The sequence below is a fragment of the Episyrphus balteatus genome, chromosome 1 (assembly GCF_945859705.1).
Source record: "Episyrphus balteatus chromosome 1, idEpiBalt1.1, whole genome shotgun sequence".
NCBI classification, from domain to species: Eukaryota; Metazoa; Arthropoda; class Insecta; order Diptera; family Syrphidae; genus Episyrphus; species Episyrphus balteatus.
The window spans coordinates 157,571,050-157,589,220 of record NC_079134.1 but is presented as its reverse complement, the minus strand read 5'-3'; the positions used below and the strand labels follow the sequence as shown (position 1 = coordinate 157,589,220).

Genomic DNA, 18,171 nt, shown 5'->3' with positions numbered 1-18,171 from the left:
TTGGAAAATTAGGTGAATATGATGAAAATTAAAGGAAAAATAAATTACGGGCGAGCCGAATTCGGGAAGTGGGTGGGTTGAGTTTTTAATGGTAAAAAATGGTATATCTCGATTTCCGGCAAAACTACAAGTCCTATAGAAAAAAGTTGTATGACAAAGTTGTAGGTAATAAAAAAATCTACAACTTTTGTATCAACAATTTTTTCACATAACCTCAAAATTTATGTGAAAAATTCAAAAAACCGAGTTTTTGGTTTTTTATTTTTATCTTTTTCAAAAACAAAAATTTTTCTACGAAACTTGGTGAAAACTTACCTTATTATATCCCAAATACACTGTAATTTACTTGATTTAAAATATTTATTTTTTAAATTTTTTTTGACTTAATACCAAAAAAACACCCTTATTTTCAATCGAAAATTCACGTGTCAAAATATCAGCTTTTTTCAAAAAATCCGTGGGTATTTTGTTCGTTAAAATCTCTACTTTCCAATAGTGTAAACAAAATTTACATTACTATACCATAGTACATGTTCTCGGTAAAAGCAAAAAGCTTGAATTCGAAATTTTTTTTATCATTATTTAAGATTTTGGACTATTTATTAAAATTTACACTTAAATTAATCAAAAACCGTAACATTAATCAATATTACATGAAATCCTATGTTTTTTGAGTGTAAATTTGAATAAATAGGCCAAAATTGTAAACAATGATAAAAAAAATTTTTCGAATTCTAGCTTTTTTCATTTTTTGCATTTTAATAAAACATGTTCTATAGTATACTAATGTAAATTTTTTTTACACCATCAGAAAATAGACATTTTAACAAACGAAATGCCCACCGACTTTTTGAAAAAAACTGATATTTTGACACGTGAATTTTCGATTGAAAATTAGGGTGTTTTTTTGGTATTAAGTCAAAATAAGGTGAACAAATTAATATTTTAAATCAAATAAATTACAGTGTATTTGGGACATAATAAGGTAAGTTTTCACCAAATTTCGTAGAAAAATTTTTGTTTTTGAAAAAGATAATAATAAAAAACCAAAAACTCGGTTTTTTGAAAATTTCACATAAATTTTGAGGTTATGTGAAAAAATTGTTGATACAAAAGTTGTAGATCTTTTTTATACCTACAGCTTTGTCATACAACTTTTTTCTATAGGACTTGTACTTTTGCCGGAAATCGAGATATACCATTTTTTACCATTAAAAACTCAACCCACCCACTTCCCGAACTCGGCTCGCCCGTAATTTATTTTTCCTTTAATTTTCATCATATTCACCTCCTTTTCCAATGGGTTTCATCCTACTATGATTTTTTTGTACTTTTTAATGTTTTTGAAGGCATCGGCACTGGTCTAAAAAGGATTTAATAGATTTATAGTTTAGAGCCCGTATTATGATTATTTCTGACTTTTAACTAAATTTCATTCAAGACTAAATTTTGTATTGTTTCTTTTTTTTGTTAAAAAATATTATTACCTATTTTTTGTTTGTATTAATTTACTTGATTATAGTTTAGTATTGTTTATTTTACTAAAAAAAAAACCCTTTTATATATTTGTTTAGTTTAAGTATTCAATAACAAAAATATAAATCCAATGGAATTCTTAAAGAATATTCAAATGTTTTTTGTTTTTTGTCAAAACAGTTTGACAAAATAGGCTCTACAGTTGTAGTGTTGAAAAAATTTGTTAATTTTGTGTGCAAACCACATTGGGTATTGCGTATTTGTTATAAAAAAAGTATAATAAAACAAATAATTGTATTAACTCAGCACAAAGGATATTATAATATTTATTCAAACCAAATATATTTTTCTTCAGAAATAAAAGAAGAATGTTAAAATAGAAAAATAAGTATTTATTCATATTAAAAAAAAAAAAACAAAAAAATTATGAAAATTTTTAGATTTAAAAAATATACTTGCATAAAAAGGAAAATTTTAAAATCATTAGATAAGTAAATTGAAAATAAAAAAAAGAAAAAACTATAAAATAAATTTACAATAAACTCTTAAATCGATGAAAACATACGCACAATTTTTTCAAAGAAGTTGAAGTAAATTTAAAAGTAAAATTTTTACTATACTAACAGTATTTAAAATGCAAATAATAATAATATTTATTTTGATACTAAGACAAAAAGCATACAAAAATCAAATTAAAATAAATTAAAAAAAATAAAAATAATGTCTCTCTCCAGCAAGTTTCTTGCATAATGTTACCATTTTGTAATTAATTAAGTCAAACAAAAAATTGTTACTCTATTTAAAAAAGTATTATAAAAAAATGAAAACTTTTGATCAATTATATTGTAGATCCTCTATTTAGATTATACAAATATCAAAAAAAAATAAAAAAACATCTTATTTTGCAAAAAATAAATCTTGGTTAGGCAAAAAATAATGAAAGTGCAGAAATGAGATATCTTTGTTGTTGTTTATTATAGATTGCAATATTATACACCATACAAAATTAAATTTAAATTATATTCTATTAAATATATTTAGAAAAAAAAAATGCCAAATACTACCACAAATATTTTTTCTTTTATTCTTGATTGTTTCTCTGAGCAAAAATCATTGGAGTAAATCCAATACTAGTCGTCTATTCATTGTTCCCAGAATTTTTGATCCAAAAATAGATTCTTTCAAAATTGGTTCATAAATGGATTCAAAATTTGTTTAAGAGATTTTTTCAGATAAGTTAAGTTTATCAGGCTTCAAGTATTTAATCCATTGCTTTTTTAACTACCGGATTCTGTTTGTCATTATTCTTCATTCTTCATCATAAAAAAACACGGAAAAAGGACACAATTTTGTTTTTTGGTCCACGTTCTTTTATCAATAAATAACTAAAGCAGTAATTTGGTGGGACATGACAGGTTTTACAATTTATTTACAAATTAAAATGCACCAATAATGGCTTTGTGTCCTTCTTGTTTCTCAGGCCAAAGCAAAACAACATAAAAAAAAACACATTAATTTAAAATAGTTTTATTTCATTCAATAACAATTACAAACATAAAAATCACAAAGTTTTTTTTAGTAAAAATTATGCTACATAAAAGATTGCAATTTATGGTTTATTTGTATTTTTAAATACAATATTCTTTGTTTTTCTTTCAACGAAAATAAACTCAAATTTATTTTATTTTATCGTATAACATAGATGCATGTATACCTACGATTAATTTTATAACCAAACATAAAACCCATTATTATTCTACAATCATACATTTATAAAACAATAAGAATAATATATCATGGACAAATTATAGTGTTATATCAATTCGAAATTATTTAACTTTGGTCTTTTTTATTTTAATTTTAACATGCAACGAAATACAATTTTATTTTTTTGTGATAAATTTTTATCAATTTTACCATAAAACTAAAACTATAACTACATATTTTTTTCTTAATATTAATTAATACATATTTACAAATTAAAAAATACAATATTGAATAAATTTAAATTTGATGCCGAAAAGTGAATTTGGGGACTACTACGGGGAAATCACATTGCACCCACAAATTGTATTTTTTTTTTAAATATTTATTTTTGTTTTATAATAAATTAAACAAATTCTTAGGCCCAAAATAAATTGAGATGAAAAATAATAATCACGCAGAGGAGTAAAATATTGTACAATTTTTGCATTTAACAAAGGTGTGTTTGATGTCTTGGGATTAAGTTTCTTTCTTAATTAAAGTTTCTTTTCTTTGTTGGTTAACGATACTATCACATCTGTTCGAAGTATACGTTTGATAATGTACACAGATAAGGCAATTACTGCGAAATACAAGGCAAATACATCAAGCAGATAGTATTGGATCCAACTGCAAAAATAATAAAATTGATTATTTATAATTTGGATAAGAGGGTGTTAAGTAATAAACTATACCTCAAATTTCGAGCGGGAGACTGCAAATGATAAGCTCCATTATGACGTAGGACGTATTCCGTCCAATACACTGCTGTATCAAGAGCCGTACTTCTTTGGTCCAAAAGAAGCCTTTGACGGAATCTGAAATAAAAAAAAAATAACACGAAATTCCAATTAATTGTCAAAAAATACATTTTTTTAAATTTTGTGTGTGATATTTTTCCAAAACTATTTGTTGCAAGGCCTTTATTTTTAATTTAACAATAGACGGGATTTTTTTTCATAAACCTTGAACTGTAACGAATATTTTATTGTTACTTATCGAAATACTCCGAATTGCCCAAGTTACAGGCATTTTTCGACAGAAAATTCAATTTTTTGGATATTTTTCATAACTTGATCATTCTTTTTTATTAATGTTTTTGATGAAAAATTTTTTCGACTTATCATATTTTGTTTAATGGTTGAAAAAACGGCATTGTAGTCACACTACTTAAAAAAAAACAGATGCACCATGACCAAGTACTAGGGGAGACAAGAACCACGCATATCGTGTGTTGGACCTCCGCGGCAGGTAACATCTCGGCGCCATTTTTTTAAATATTTAAAACAAAATTTTACAATATTTTGCTTTCGAATTTATTAATTTATTAAAAAAAAATGCATTTTTCGGTCTGCCAGGGTGGCCAGACACCTAAACCTTTAGATATTTTTATATACTATGTGTTTTATGTTGATCAAAATGAAAAAAAAAAAATAAATTAATCACGACAACCCTAAAAGAGTTAAACTTTGGCAACCCTATGTAGATGTTGATGAAATAACTTTACCTAGATTTGTGCATATAATTTATATTCAAAGTCCATAAGGATAAAAAACCACTCAATTCTGAACACCTTGACTCCTGTCGGAATATGAGGTGGCAACCCTAGCACGTTTTCTTTATTTCAGCAATATATTGGACAATGCAAAATTTAAGCGTAGCACTCAATGAAGAAAGATTTAAGATTTAATGACAAAAATGAAAAAAGAGAATGTTGCGTATACACCCTAGTGACCAATAGAGCAGAAATACTCTTTAAATAAAAATGGTTTTTAGTTAAGTAGCCAAACCAATTAATTCAAAATATGTGCTATATGCTTAATACATTTACCCAAAAAAGAATTTTTTTGCACAATTTTTTCGAGGCTCACTTTCTCATGGAATGCCCCTATGAAGTTTCCCAACTTTTACTCAACAAGTATTTGAAAGGAAACTCGTTATTATTTCCATACCAAAAAAAAAATGAAGCTTAACAGGGAATCCCCTGAGATACCTGCAGCTCCTTAAGTCGTTGGTCAAAGTTAGTTTGTTAACATACAAACATGCTTTCCCATCGTAATGAGACGATTGATTACAATCTCTAACTTAATTTTTTTAACGAATATACAAATTGCCCTATAGCACTTACATTGGTAGGTATCTATACTTCTTAATGACAAAATGACAGTAAAAATTACTTTACAAAATCACTTACCTAGCAGCTTGTCGGAATGCTGGATCATGTATCACTTTCATTATAGACTTATACAGTTTATCAGCCGTTAAAGTTTCTAGATTTAATTTCACAGCATAACCATCAACTTCCGCCTTAGCTGAATTAACATCATGATCACAGAATACAGGCATTGTCACCACAGGCACACCATGGTACACCGTCTCATACATACTCAACAAACCACCATGTGTGACAAATGCTCGCAACTTACGATGTCCCAAAATATCTTGCTGAGGCAACCAACGACTGAGCTTGACATTTGGAGTTAAGTCATGCATTTCAGATGCACTTCCTTCCCATTTCCATAGCACATGATATGGCAAACGAGCAAATGTCTTAACCATCAGCCTGCGTAGTGACTCTGGCATATTGGCCGCCTTTACCGAAGATCCCATCGAAACATAAATAAAACCAGATTCACCCGCTGATGCAATGAATTCCTCTAAGTCCTTTGGCAGTGGTCGAGCCGGTTTGCAATGAATACATGCAACTTCGGCAATATTGGGGTTTAGTGCCCGCGGGTAGGACACAACAGTGTGGCCATTCTGTAATATAAAACTAACATTCTTTGATATATCATATGGATGTGGATGGTCTGATCCGAGACGGTCCTGTAACACCTTATGGACAAACCCTATGACAATCTGTGAAAGAAAGTGGTGACATAAGATCTCTATGTTGTATTTTTTTCATGTTGTATAATAGAGCTTACCTTATGTAACATAGCAAACGACAACTGCATAGCGGTATTGACAGCTCTTTCGATCAGATTCATGTTATCGGTGAATGCTGAGTAGAAATTCGGAGTAATGGCATATGAAGCAGGGTTTCCAGCAAACGATAGACTTCCAGTGTAGAAGCCAACTGTGTTCATGTACATGAATGGAATTTTATAGTGGCGCACCATGCCAAGGGCACACTCAGGGTAAGCACCATCAAGAATGGCCAAATCAAAGTTACGATTCATTAGTTCTTTGGTTTCTGCATCTTCAAGCATTGCGTCACAAGACTGCGAATAAAAATTTATAAAAAAAAAATAAAATAAATAATTGAAATTATTATGGATACTCCGAAAATGGATGAAATATTTTTGCGTGTGGTTTCGTGTTTCAAATGCGAAAAAGTATTCATGGAAAATTCCCTCCCTACCCGGTTGTTTTTGCTGTTGAGTATGCACAAACAACCGGCCCGGCAACTCTGCGAACGCCTATTGCTCGTATAATGCTTGTATAGATATTTACAGAGGTACCTCCACTATACCATGTGCAATTTGGTAGCTTTTATAGCTAAAAGACCCATTTCGCAATGAACGTTATTGAACTCAGTGCGGTGTAAAGTATTAAATGCAGCTTTCTAAAAGAGCGTTAGCGTTGATAGTGCTCTGGCTGGCTGATGGCTGTAAGATTTGTTTATTATTTTTCAAACGCTATTCGACCAATCAACATGCAATGTGTAATGGCGCGCAATACGCGCGCGAAGAATGTCAAACTAGGCAGGGCAGTGCAGTAATATGGTAGAGTTGTTGATTTGTTGATGGCGATTCATATAGCAACAGAAACAACCAACTATCAACAAAAACAAAAAATAACGCAATTTGGAGATGAAGAAACTTGTTATATAGGAATATTATGGTTAGATGATTTGAGACAATTGGCAATTTGTCAAAGTGTGACTCGTAAATATCCCCATTCATGGACGAATAGTGCGTATTTAATCGGGTCAGTAAATAATAAAGTTGACAGTTTTTTTTTTTGAGACGATGGAGGTTATCTTAGAGTAACTTATCTACAAAGACGAGCCACAACGTTGCAATTACCTTTTGAGGGACATATGAGGGACATTAGCAACTATTTACCAAGACTTCTCAATTAAGCCATTGAAATATAGAAGGTAAACATGAAATCAGTTAAAAGCGCAGTCTAGTAAAACAAGATAAGTTGAATGATTTTGTTTAAGCGTTCGAATAAAAGTTAACTAATTTTTTCTGTAAATTTGAAACCTTGAACGTACAATATAAAGCAATTACTAAGTGCAATCTCAACTCTAACGAAAATTTCTTTAAAAACCAAACTTATGATGTTAACGATACACGAACAAGAAAGTGACTCAAATATCAAAAAGGTGTTTTCTGTACTAGACTTTTTTGAAAAAAATAACTCGACCAACCGCTATAGTACTTCAAGTAGGTATACGACAGTATATAAAATCTTAAAGTTAATAAAAAGTTTCCACATTTTTGAAAAACGGTTTTGGGCTGTTTCAAAACTCGCAATCTGTTTCAAAAATATAACTGTAAAAAAAGAGCCAGTTCTTTTATGTTGAAATTATGCTGGCATAAACTGAGTTATAAAAGTGTACCAAGTTCTAAGGTTTGGTTTTAAATTTGTATCAAATAGATTTTGATAATAAATTTCTAAAGTTATTTGAAAACTTGCCAAGTAAACAATCAAAATCTAATTCGATAAAAAAATTGGCTTCTTTTTTTTACTTGCTCTATAGGGCAAGTATTGGTTTCGTGTCAAAAAAAATTTGAGGTTTTAATCAAAACCAACATTATGATGATGGAGGAGTCCGAAAAAGTGGGTCTCGCAATTCCGTCTGTGCGTCTGTACGTCTGTGCGGTTGTGCGTCCATCTGTACACATTTCCACAGCCTAAACGGGTAAAGGGATTTTTTTCAAATTTGGTACCTACAGCTGATTTTTATGGATTTCTGAAAGTTGATTTTTTTTTTATATCTCGCTTAAAAAGTGGACATCCCGTACAAATTTTCAATTTAAATATCTCGAAAACGGCTCTAACGATTTTGATAAAACTTTGAAGACGTAATATTCAAAGATCAAATAAAAAAAAATTTTTTTTCATCTATTTTTATTTATAATATAGAGCCAGTCCTTAAAATCTACAAGTTCTTTGAACTGCAAGAGCAAGTACGTGCGACCCCAGTCGTGCATTTTATTAAGTTATATGTATGTATTTTGAAATTTGTGGCATCTTTGGTATAGAAGTTAGATGGGGATCGAACATTCCCTTAGTTGTTTCCTATAAATTAGGTTATACAAAATCATTTTCTTTTCAATGCACTTGCTTTTTATTACAAATATTAATACCTACAATTAAATGTTATTGCAAACAAAAAAAAAAAACAGAAATCAATGTGCATTTAATATTTGTTTTTAGTATTCGTCGAATTTCGTACAATTTGAGCATACAAAAGCTATTTCAGCTTTAAAAGAAGTCAAAATTGTAAGAGATTCAACGAATACCTATTTAAAATAAAATGCACGACTGGGTCGCACGAACTTGCTCTTAGAGTTAAAGTTGCTTAAATTTTTAAGACTTTTTATATAGAAATTTGGAAAAAAAAACAAAATTCGTTTTTGAAAAAAAATAAAATAAAATCTGAAATTAAATTGCCCTCCAAAACAAGTATGCAGTTTTGATTGACATATTAACATGCATTTTTAGAAAAAAAATTTTCAAAATCGTTAGAGCCGTTTTTTAAAAAACTAATTTTTTATAAATAATGTTTTGGAAAAAAAGTTTTAAAATAAAATTGGAGTGCCATTTTGTAGAAATCACTAATCAACATCTAAAAACGAAATTTCAAAAAAATTCAATGTCCCGTTTTCGAAAATTTGATTTTTCAAAAAAAAAATTTCAAAATTTTTTTAAAAACCCAAAAATTATTTTTTTGGAAATTTTATTTTGGGTTTATATTTAAATTGTATAAATGCTTCTTCACAAAAAGTTTCGTTGAAATCGAACAAGCAGTTTCGGAGATAATCGGATTTTAAAAAAACGGTTCTATGGCAGGTACCGTTAATAATGATTTTCAAAAAAAATTTTTTCATTTGAAGATAGACCTTAGCTTAAAACTATCACTTGAATTTTTTAAACAAAATCGTTTTTCGCCGTTTTCTAGATATTTCAATTTTACTAAAATCGGTATATGACAAGTACCGTTATTTTTGGTCCAAAAAAATTAATTCCAAAAACCCCTCTGGAGAGTCGCAAAATAACGCTACATACCAAGTTTGACATTAATCGGTCCATCCGTTTAGGCTGTAGCTCCTTATACAGACAGACAGACAGACTGACAGACAGACGGACTTCCGGGACCCACTTTTTTGGCATTGTCTATCATCGTAATGTCATGGAAAAATGTTATCCCAACTTTTTTTTTTTGTACGAATGCATAACTTGATATATAGTACCTATATCGCAAGTAAAAAATATTTACTACACACATTTTTCACTGATTTTTTTTTAGTGGAGAAAATTTTTTATTTGAAATAAATAAATTAATATTTTAAAATTATAAATTTATTCGCAATAAAAATTTTATTTTCAATTCATTTTTTTTTGCAGGAACAATTTTTATTTGCTATAATAATTTTTTTTAATGCAAATATACAAATAATGCTTTATTTTATTTTTTGTTAGTTATATCTTTACAAGTAAATAAGGTTGTATTGCCAAAAATGCTAGAGAGCTTGGCTGGGAACTACCGTACTCTTTAATCTGTAGCAGAGGAAATCTATTGGTTTATCGTTCTAAACCTGAGATAAGACTTCAAGAACAACAGTAATGACACAAAACTAAAAAAATTATTTATTTTTAAGTTTTAATCTGTCTAAGATAAATAGACAGTTTTGTGACTCAAATGATGTTTTTGAAATTTTTTGTCTCAAGTTCTCATCAAAGCTTCAGTGCTACATGTCAAAGTTTATATAAAAACAAAATAAAAAAGGTAAACAGAATCAAATTATTCTATTTTACATCAACTGAATTGGATTTGATTCTTACTACAATATTTAATTTGCGTTTCAGAAAATGTGCCTTAATATGTCAATATATGTAAATAATAATCCTAAAATAGTTCCCCGAATTGGTTAAAATATTTTTAACTAAAGATTATCTACATAGATGAATAATAAATAAGTCGCAAAAACTAATTGAATCGAAAATAAATAATTTATTTATATATTGGTTAAAATATTCACAGAAGTACCTATTTAACATTTACCAACTTTTATTTTATTATTTATAAATAATACTAATAACAAAGTTAATAAATATTTTCATAACTCAAACCTACCCCAAAACACCACCACATTTTGGGATCAAACAAGATTTACAAAATAATCAAGTTTTAAACGAAAGAGCTGTTGTCAAAACTTGTTTTTGGTTATTTTTTCTTTTATTTTTTTTTTAAGAATAAGTATTAATTTGATATATTCCCAGTCATATGATACCGGCTTCTCAAAGTCATAAAGTAAGTTATCATATTTGACAAATGTTGTGTTAATCCTAATTGAACAAGTTCTCATCCAGATTTGCAGAGTTTGAGTGTTTTTTTTTTGTGCTGCCTAATCTTGATTGTTTTCACAATTAAATAATACGAAAATTGGTAATTATGGAAATTTTAAAATTTCAAATCCGGGATTTTGTTAATAAACAAATTAAAATTAATTATAATTAAATAATTATTACTGTTTTTTTTTTCAAGTAAAATAAGCGACTATAAGAAAACTGGATTTTTCGCAAGAATTAAATTTGAGGTTTTTAGATTTGAAAAAAAATATTGTTTCTTAAGTAATGATCGTCATAAATATATTGATAGATATCTTTCAATAAAATTATAAAGTAAATTTTCAATGAGAAGTTTGTCTCCTTTATACAGGGTATTACAAAAGTTCAAACAAAGATTTTCGGCAAAAAAGATGAAGAAAATTTACTTTATATCTTACAATATTTATGCATCCGAATTTAAAATTGGCTGCGAATCTTGACCTTACACAAAAGAACCTTTATAATTAATGGGGTATGGCTATTTGTTTGTTTGTCCAATAATTTCTGCTAAAAATTCTTTAAACTTCCATATAAATAACAAAACAACAAGTCCATATTTGCATAACACTGTTTTACAATATTAATTATGTGACACTCTGTGAAAACACCCTGAGGCCAAATTCATTATATCTGATTTATTATTATTCTCAACTCAATACATTTTGGATCCGTGTTTATCAATTTTAATAAGCTACACCAAGATTCCTTGGAATATTCTTGAAAATAATACGCTGCAGCAAATTTTGTTCTCATAAAGATGCCCGATGTTAATTAAATTAAAGAAAATAAAACATAACGATGCTTACCTGAAATGCATAACGAATACCATCCCAAAATGAAATTGGCATTTCTCCAGACATTCTAGCACCTAATAGATCCCAATTTGTATAGTTTTGTATATATTCCACTAAACCAGATGGTGTGATCTCATGTAATCCATTGATAGAGAAATCAGCTGGGAAGCCGCTCAAAAATGTTATGTTGTGTCCTCTAAAAATATCATAAAAAAAATAAAATTAATAAACAAAATCAATGCAAATTATTTATTTACAAATAAAAATAAATTTTATAGCTATTGATTCATGCAATAAAACACCTTTATGATTTGCTTGAGACCATATTGTTAATTGGAATGTATATAATAAAAAGTAAATTTGACAAATCGAAGATAGACAACACGAAAATATGAGTCTCAGAAATAGAGGGAACCTACAAATTTCCACCGAGTCCTTCTTTTAAATATATTGTTGGTTGGTCTAAAAATATTTCTAATTTTAACACCTGACTTGTTTTAATAGAACCTCGGAATTCTTTAAGTTTAACTATACCTGGGAAGAAGTTTGCATTCTTTTGGAATTAACATTATCTCTAACAAATAATGATTGATTTGTTTATTATGTTTAACTTCTATCAATGAGAAAGACTAGCCCATCATCCATATATAAAAATTGATTCGTTTCTGAACTCGAACATTATAATTTATATAAAATAACAACACGTCCCAATCATCAATTTGATTATCATGCAAATTACCTACAAGGAAATGGAATGAAATAAAATTACAATTTTATTTTATGGAAACATATAGTTTTGGCAAAGAAATTGTTAACGACTTAGGTAAGAGAAAGACGCACACTGCAAGAAAATCAGAAACATATTGTTGAAAGTTTAAATAATACGAAAAATGTTAAAATTTGTCTTTTTTTTTTTTGTTAAAAAAGTGAAAAAAACGTAAAGTTAGTCAAGCAAACAATTTGACCATGTTTGGTTCGATGAAACTTATGATGATGTTGTTGGTGTATTAATTTGACGGATGAGCAACTCAAATATTTTTAGAGGGCATTGCCATTGTTTATGATTTCTTGTAACAATATAAATATAATTGCAATGAATAATCACATAGAATTATTTTTACAAAGATTATATTGTTGTAGACGTGATTGAAATAATTTACGATTTTCTTGAATATAACTTTGATTCTTATGGATACATGATCATGAATTGTTTTATTTTTGTTTTGGGATGGAAATTCTTCAACAATGAAAAGAATTTGTACGTGTGCCATAGTCCATCATGAACCAAAACAATAGCGATTTGAAGCATACAGAGATTTTACATTTTAGGTTTATGTATTTTGTGGAGAGTTCGCTTTGACGGTTTTATAACCAAGCGAAAAATAAAGTAACAATGTTGGCTTATTAAAAGAACATAATTTCTTGAGGAAGGAGCAGGGATGCATTTATGCATTCGTCTCTTCAAAAGGTCTCTTAAAATGTCTCAGCCTTTTTACCGACTTCCAAAAAGGAAGAGGTATTCAATTCGCCTGTATTTTTTTTTTTTTTTTATGTTTGTTACCTCATAACTTTTTGTATTGGAAAGCTGGTGGCTGCAATGTGGTCCCATTTCAATTTCGTTCAGTTATAGCCATAGGAACTATTAGAAAAACCATAAAACCCAGTTTTGATTCATAGAAGTCGGTTTTTTTTTTTGATAGAAAAGATTATGTTCTTTAATTTTTTAAAGTGTCAAAGATACAAAAGTAAGCAGACGCACCTTTTTTATTTTAACTATATATTTATTAATTAATATTTAAAAAATTGCTTTTTAAAACCACAAATTAGGTTTTGAAGTGAAATAGTTTTGTTGTCATCAAAATTTAATATTACTTCGGTTTGGAATTTAATTTAATAATCACAAGCCTAAAAATATACCCAAAATGTGTTTCTCGCGCGAAGGACCACTGAAGCGATTTGCATTAAACTTGGTAGTTATGAGTTTTGGGATGTCCCCAAGAGGAGAATTTTAGGATACAAATTAACGGTATTTTTTTATTTCTGAAAACTGGACTTTCTATTATACTGCGGTCAACAAGGTTTTTGCCACAAGAACAGAAAATTTTTATTTGGCTCTATTTTTGAAATATTACCTTTAGAAAAACGCCATTTTGGCTGTTTTCGAGGTTATGTTTTTATGTGGGGTAGTTCATAATGAATAAATTTGAACTGGTTTTTTTCTTCCAAAAAACTGCCCCAGATATTTAAAATTTAAGCAGCGTCTTTGACTCAGAAACAGCACTGGCCAGTGGCCAACCAAATTAAACAAGATAGACGCAAAACTATTATAGTAACATGAAAATGACGTTTTGCAAAAGTTCAAATGCGGGTAGTGGGGAAGCCACGCAACTGAAAATTAAATCATCATGGATTTGCTTCCTTGCAGTCCTAGAGAACATTCCTACAAAGTTTGAGCAAAATCTAAAATGAAACAGCAATTCCAATTGAACGCGTGGAAATTTTTATTTTAACTTTCTTATTTGACCTTTTAATAAAGCAGCCCTATACTTGTTTTACAGATTCATCGACTTTCCCTGGATTCCGAGATTTTACACTTAGGGAAAAAACGCAACGTAAAATGTAATATATTCAACGTTGATTTAATGTTGAAAAAACTAACATGAAACATCTTTAAAATAAAATTGAATCAACGTAAGAAATTTTTTTTAATTTTGTCGGACTTCAGCATTTGTTGCATTTTATCACTCTTATTTCCAACAGTGAGATAGCACGTTGGTAAAGCATTCGCCTAGAGACCCAAGAGTTGTAGGTTCGATCCCCAGCGGCTGCCAATTTTTTCTTTTTTTTATAAATTGATGCTTTTTTTCGAGGTTGAAACAACTTTGATAAAAAGATGTTTTATAACGGCAAACAACTTTAAACTAACGATGTTCTACTTTTATTTTCAAATTTTCGCCTTCAACGCAAAATCATTCCGAAAAATAGTCGAATCAACGTGGTTTTCGTTGATTTTAAGTTGTTTTTTCCCTCAGTGTACCAATTTTATGCTTAATTTTACTCGACTATTAATTTATTTTGAGATTCAAATATCTAAAAAATTTTAACTGAAACAGTGAAACCGCACTGCTGATCACTCATTTCCGGTTTATGTTACCCATAAAGTAAGTATAAATTGCTAACTAAGAAGTTATGCAACTTACAGAATAGACAAGCAAAAAATAATGTGCAAAATAATGTTTTTCAAAATATATATCTGTGTAAATAAAGAAAACACATGTTTCTTGCAGCAATAATAATTTTAAATGCATGCATGTTAACAAGATCGTTTTGTTTGCATACCTACTTTATTTGTGTGTTTGCATTTATTTTTTCTAATTTATTGCATTATTGCACGGAAATAAAGCAGCTCGTAACAAGAAGTAAGTGAAATACATAATTCAATTGTATCTCGAAACATGAAATTTAAAAAATTTTGAGTAAAATCAATTTTGTCCAAATAGAATTTTGAAAAAAAGCACAGATATTTATAAATATTTAAAAGGCAAATTATTAAGAAACTAAAAAAAAAAACTAATTTTATACCAAAACTGGTTTATTAAAGTTTTAAAGTTTGCAAATTCTTTTGCGAATTTGAACTGATTACGAAACCTAATTAAGGATCTAGAATTTTAGAGATAGGAACTCTCATAAATAAACATAAAGTTAATTTGTGGAAAATCTATACAACTTTAAACTTAACTTAACTAGTTTTTATATAGAACATAAGTTGTTTTATTTATTTGCGGTTTTGAATTCAAATATAATAGTTTATATAAATATTTTAAACTAACCTTGAAATAAGCCCCTTGGCCAGCTCCCAAAAAGGAATTTTGTGTGATTTTGTTCCGCCCATTGTCACCATCAGGATATCTGCAGTAAATGTCCCGCCGACACAAAGTAGGAGCAACAATCCAGCACTACTTACCGGCGTCATTCTAAAATGATAATAAAAGAAAAATAAAAATAAAATTGATATTTTATTTTACTATCATTCAAAATAAATTTATTAAAATATTTTATGTTTATATTTACATTAAAATGTAATAAAATTCTAATAGAAATACACAAGCGAATTAAAATTTGCAATATGAATACAAAACACTCCCAATTGCTGCTATATGTATACCGGCAATGTTAAACGTTTGCCATAGAATGATACATAAATAACAATCGACCAACACAAAAATGGTCAAAAATATTCACAACAATTAGAGTTAGTCGATTTTAATTACGCGGAAGACTACGCAGTAAGTAGGTACACGTTTTGTACTAAGTGTAGATGGAGTTAAAAAACAAAAGATAACCTCTAAAAATTACATTTTTTTTTTAAATACGGACAATAATTGATTTTTAAATTATTCTAAACAAAGTGGGTAAGAATTTAGAACCCGTCTGGTTTTAAATGAATTCTTTCACATTAGAGTTGGCAGAGTTACGTATTATTTGACATTTTGGTATCTGATGAATTGCGTTGTGATTTTTCGACATAAAACCCTAATTATATGCCTGCGTGGGTAAAATTTATCTCTATCGATTGAGTTAATGGTAGCAATTTCAGCCATCAGAACCAGTGGCGTATCCAGAAAAAAATTTGGAGGGGGCTGGAAAATTTTTCAAAAATTTTGTATAGGGTACCTAAATGTAGGAACATTTTTTCTCTTTTTTTTATTCGTCTTTGCGCGCTGTGCTGCAGTACTAAAAGTTACATTTTACTGCTCTCGACAGCTTCGTACTACTGTCTCTTCCTTTCACAGTCAAAGTAGTGTTTTTTCAAAGTTCTTGTATCTCAATCATTTTACACAAACAGCAAGGTGTTGAGTAATCTTAAAAATAAAAAAACACTATATGGTTCAAAGTCATGGAGGTGGAAAATTTGATGTCCAGGCATTTTTTTAAATCAAAATAACATTTATTTAAAGTTTTTTTCTCATTTACCAATTAAAATAGTAGGCACGCATATACGAATATATTTGTTTCGGTTAGAAAAGTTTAAATTTCTTTTTTATTCCATTTTATATACCCAAAAACAGCGTTCCCGGACATGTCCATAACTCCAAAAATTGATATTCAAATGACTTAAAAACACATTAAAGTCAATTATTTTTAAGTATTTCTTTTCTAAATTCTACATATAAACCATACTTGTTTTTAAATTGGTACATCTCTTACAAAAAAATTAAGTTTTTTGTTTTTTTTTTTATACATTAATAAAAGTTGTCCCAAGAAAAATGACGCATAAAAGCAACATTTCTTAATGTATCAATATATAGAAAAAATTACTTATGGCCTAAGTGTTTCGGACGTGCATAAAAGCATTTTTTTTGTTGTAGAAATCGGTCTCTGTCCCAAGAAATAAAGTTATATTTCATTTATTTATGACCTACTACCTTAATATAATAGTATATCATTCATATTGATACTATTTCTAGACCCCTAAAGTCGTTTTGAAGAGATTACCATCATTTCCGGGAACGTTTTTCTAGTACCAATTTTTGGGGTTTTGCGGTAAATTGAAAAATATACATTTTTGTGCTCTGCCCGTTCATGAACCGACGAAATATGGCTAAAGCGAACATTTGAGCATGAAATTTTTATTATAAAACAAAGTTGATTTTTTAAGAATTCGGTCATCGAAATTTCCCACCTCCATGATTTTGACCCATATCGTTTGAACTTTGTCATGCTGAATTCAAAACTGTTTACGTATTTATTCCTACCACGTCTTGTTTTTGAGCTATACTCATTACTATTTTCCGCAATTCGACCGAAAGTGAATTGAAATCACTTTTCAATTTCAAGTGAAATAGATCTTCGATCGATTTCGACAACTTCGTAAATGCTTCGAACTGTCAAAACTAAAGTATCATCCATTTTTATTTTGTTACATGGATGCAATTTAATTTACAATTTTAATGAAAAAAAGCAGAATTTATAAGAAAAAATAAGTAGACACATTTTTCGAGACATATCAAATATGTATGTAAGTGAAATGCAGAACATGGGCGATATTATTGCAATTTGTAAATACTCAAATAAAAATTAATTAGGTAAAGTGTAAAGCGAATGAGGTGCAAACACAGAAGCAGTGATTAATAATGATATAAATAAATTAACAACAAATGTTGTCCAAAGATTGCAGATTCACTTAAAGAAACCATTAGTTATGTTGACCACTAAGATTTTAAGATACCAAAAATTTCTATTTTCTTTGAGAAAAATATTATTTTGAAAAAAAGTAAATATACTGAAGACGATGTTTGCATAAGAAGTTTTACAAAATTTAACGGTGATGTAATTCGACGCCAAAATACCGAAAAAAAAAAAGATTTGAAGAATTTCGAATTGGAATAAAATCCGAAAAAAATGTATCCCAACCCTCAACGTCAGCTAAGGCCCTTACTCAAGCAAACACAAACAGCCCTTTCAGAATTTGGAGGGGGCTCAAACATCTGAGCTGCCTCTAAATCTCTAAGATTTACGAACAAGTTTCAATTAATCATGTACATTATGAAGAAATCAGCTAAATAATAACATTGTCTTGGAGGCTTGG

General features: G+C 28.8%; 1 protein-coding gene across 1 annotated transcript in view; it reads right to left on the bottom strand.

Annotated features, from left to right (window-relative positions):
- Positions 1 to 2,987: 2,987 nt before the first annotated feature.
- LOC129921364 (UDP-glucosyltransferase 2) overlaps positions 2,988 to 18,171 on the bottom strand; it is a 33,419-nt gene continuing 18,235 nt past the window's right edge. The window contains exons 2-7 of the mRNA XM_056003166.1: positions 15,413 to 15,556; positions 11,595 to 11,778; positions 6,147 to 6,443; positions 5,414 to 6,078; positions 3,915 to 4,037; positions 2,988 to 3,849 (exon numbers count right to left, since the gene is read on the bottom strand). Of these exons, the coding sequence (XP_055859141.1) occupies positions 3,717 to 3,849; positions 3,915 to 4,037; positions 5,414 to 6,078; positions 6,147 to 6,443; positions 11,595 to 11,778; positions 15,413 to 15,555 (1,545 nt within the window). The 5' untranslated portion in view covers position 15,556 and the 3' untranslated portion in view covers positions 2,988 to 3,716. The remainder of the gene's footprint in view (positions 3,850 to 3,914; positions 4,038 to 5,413; positions 6,079 to 6,146; positions 6,444 to 11,594; positions 11,779 to 15,412; positions 15,557 to 18,171) is intronic.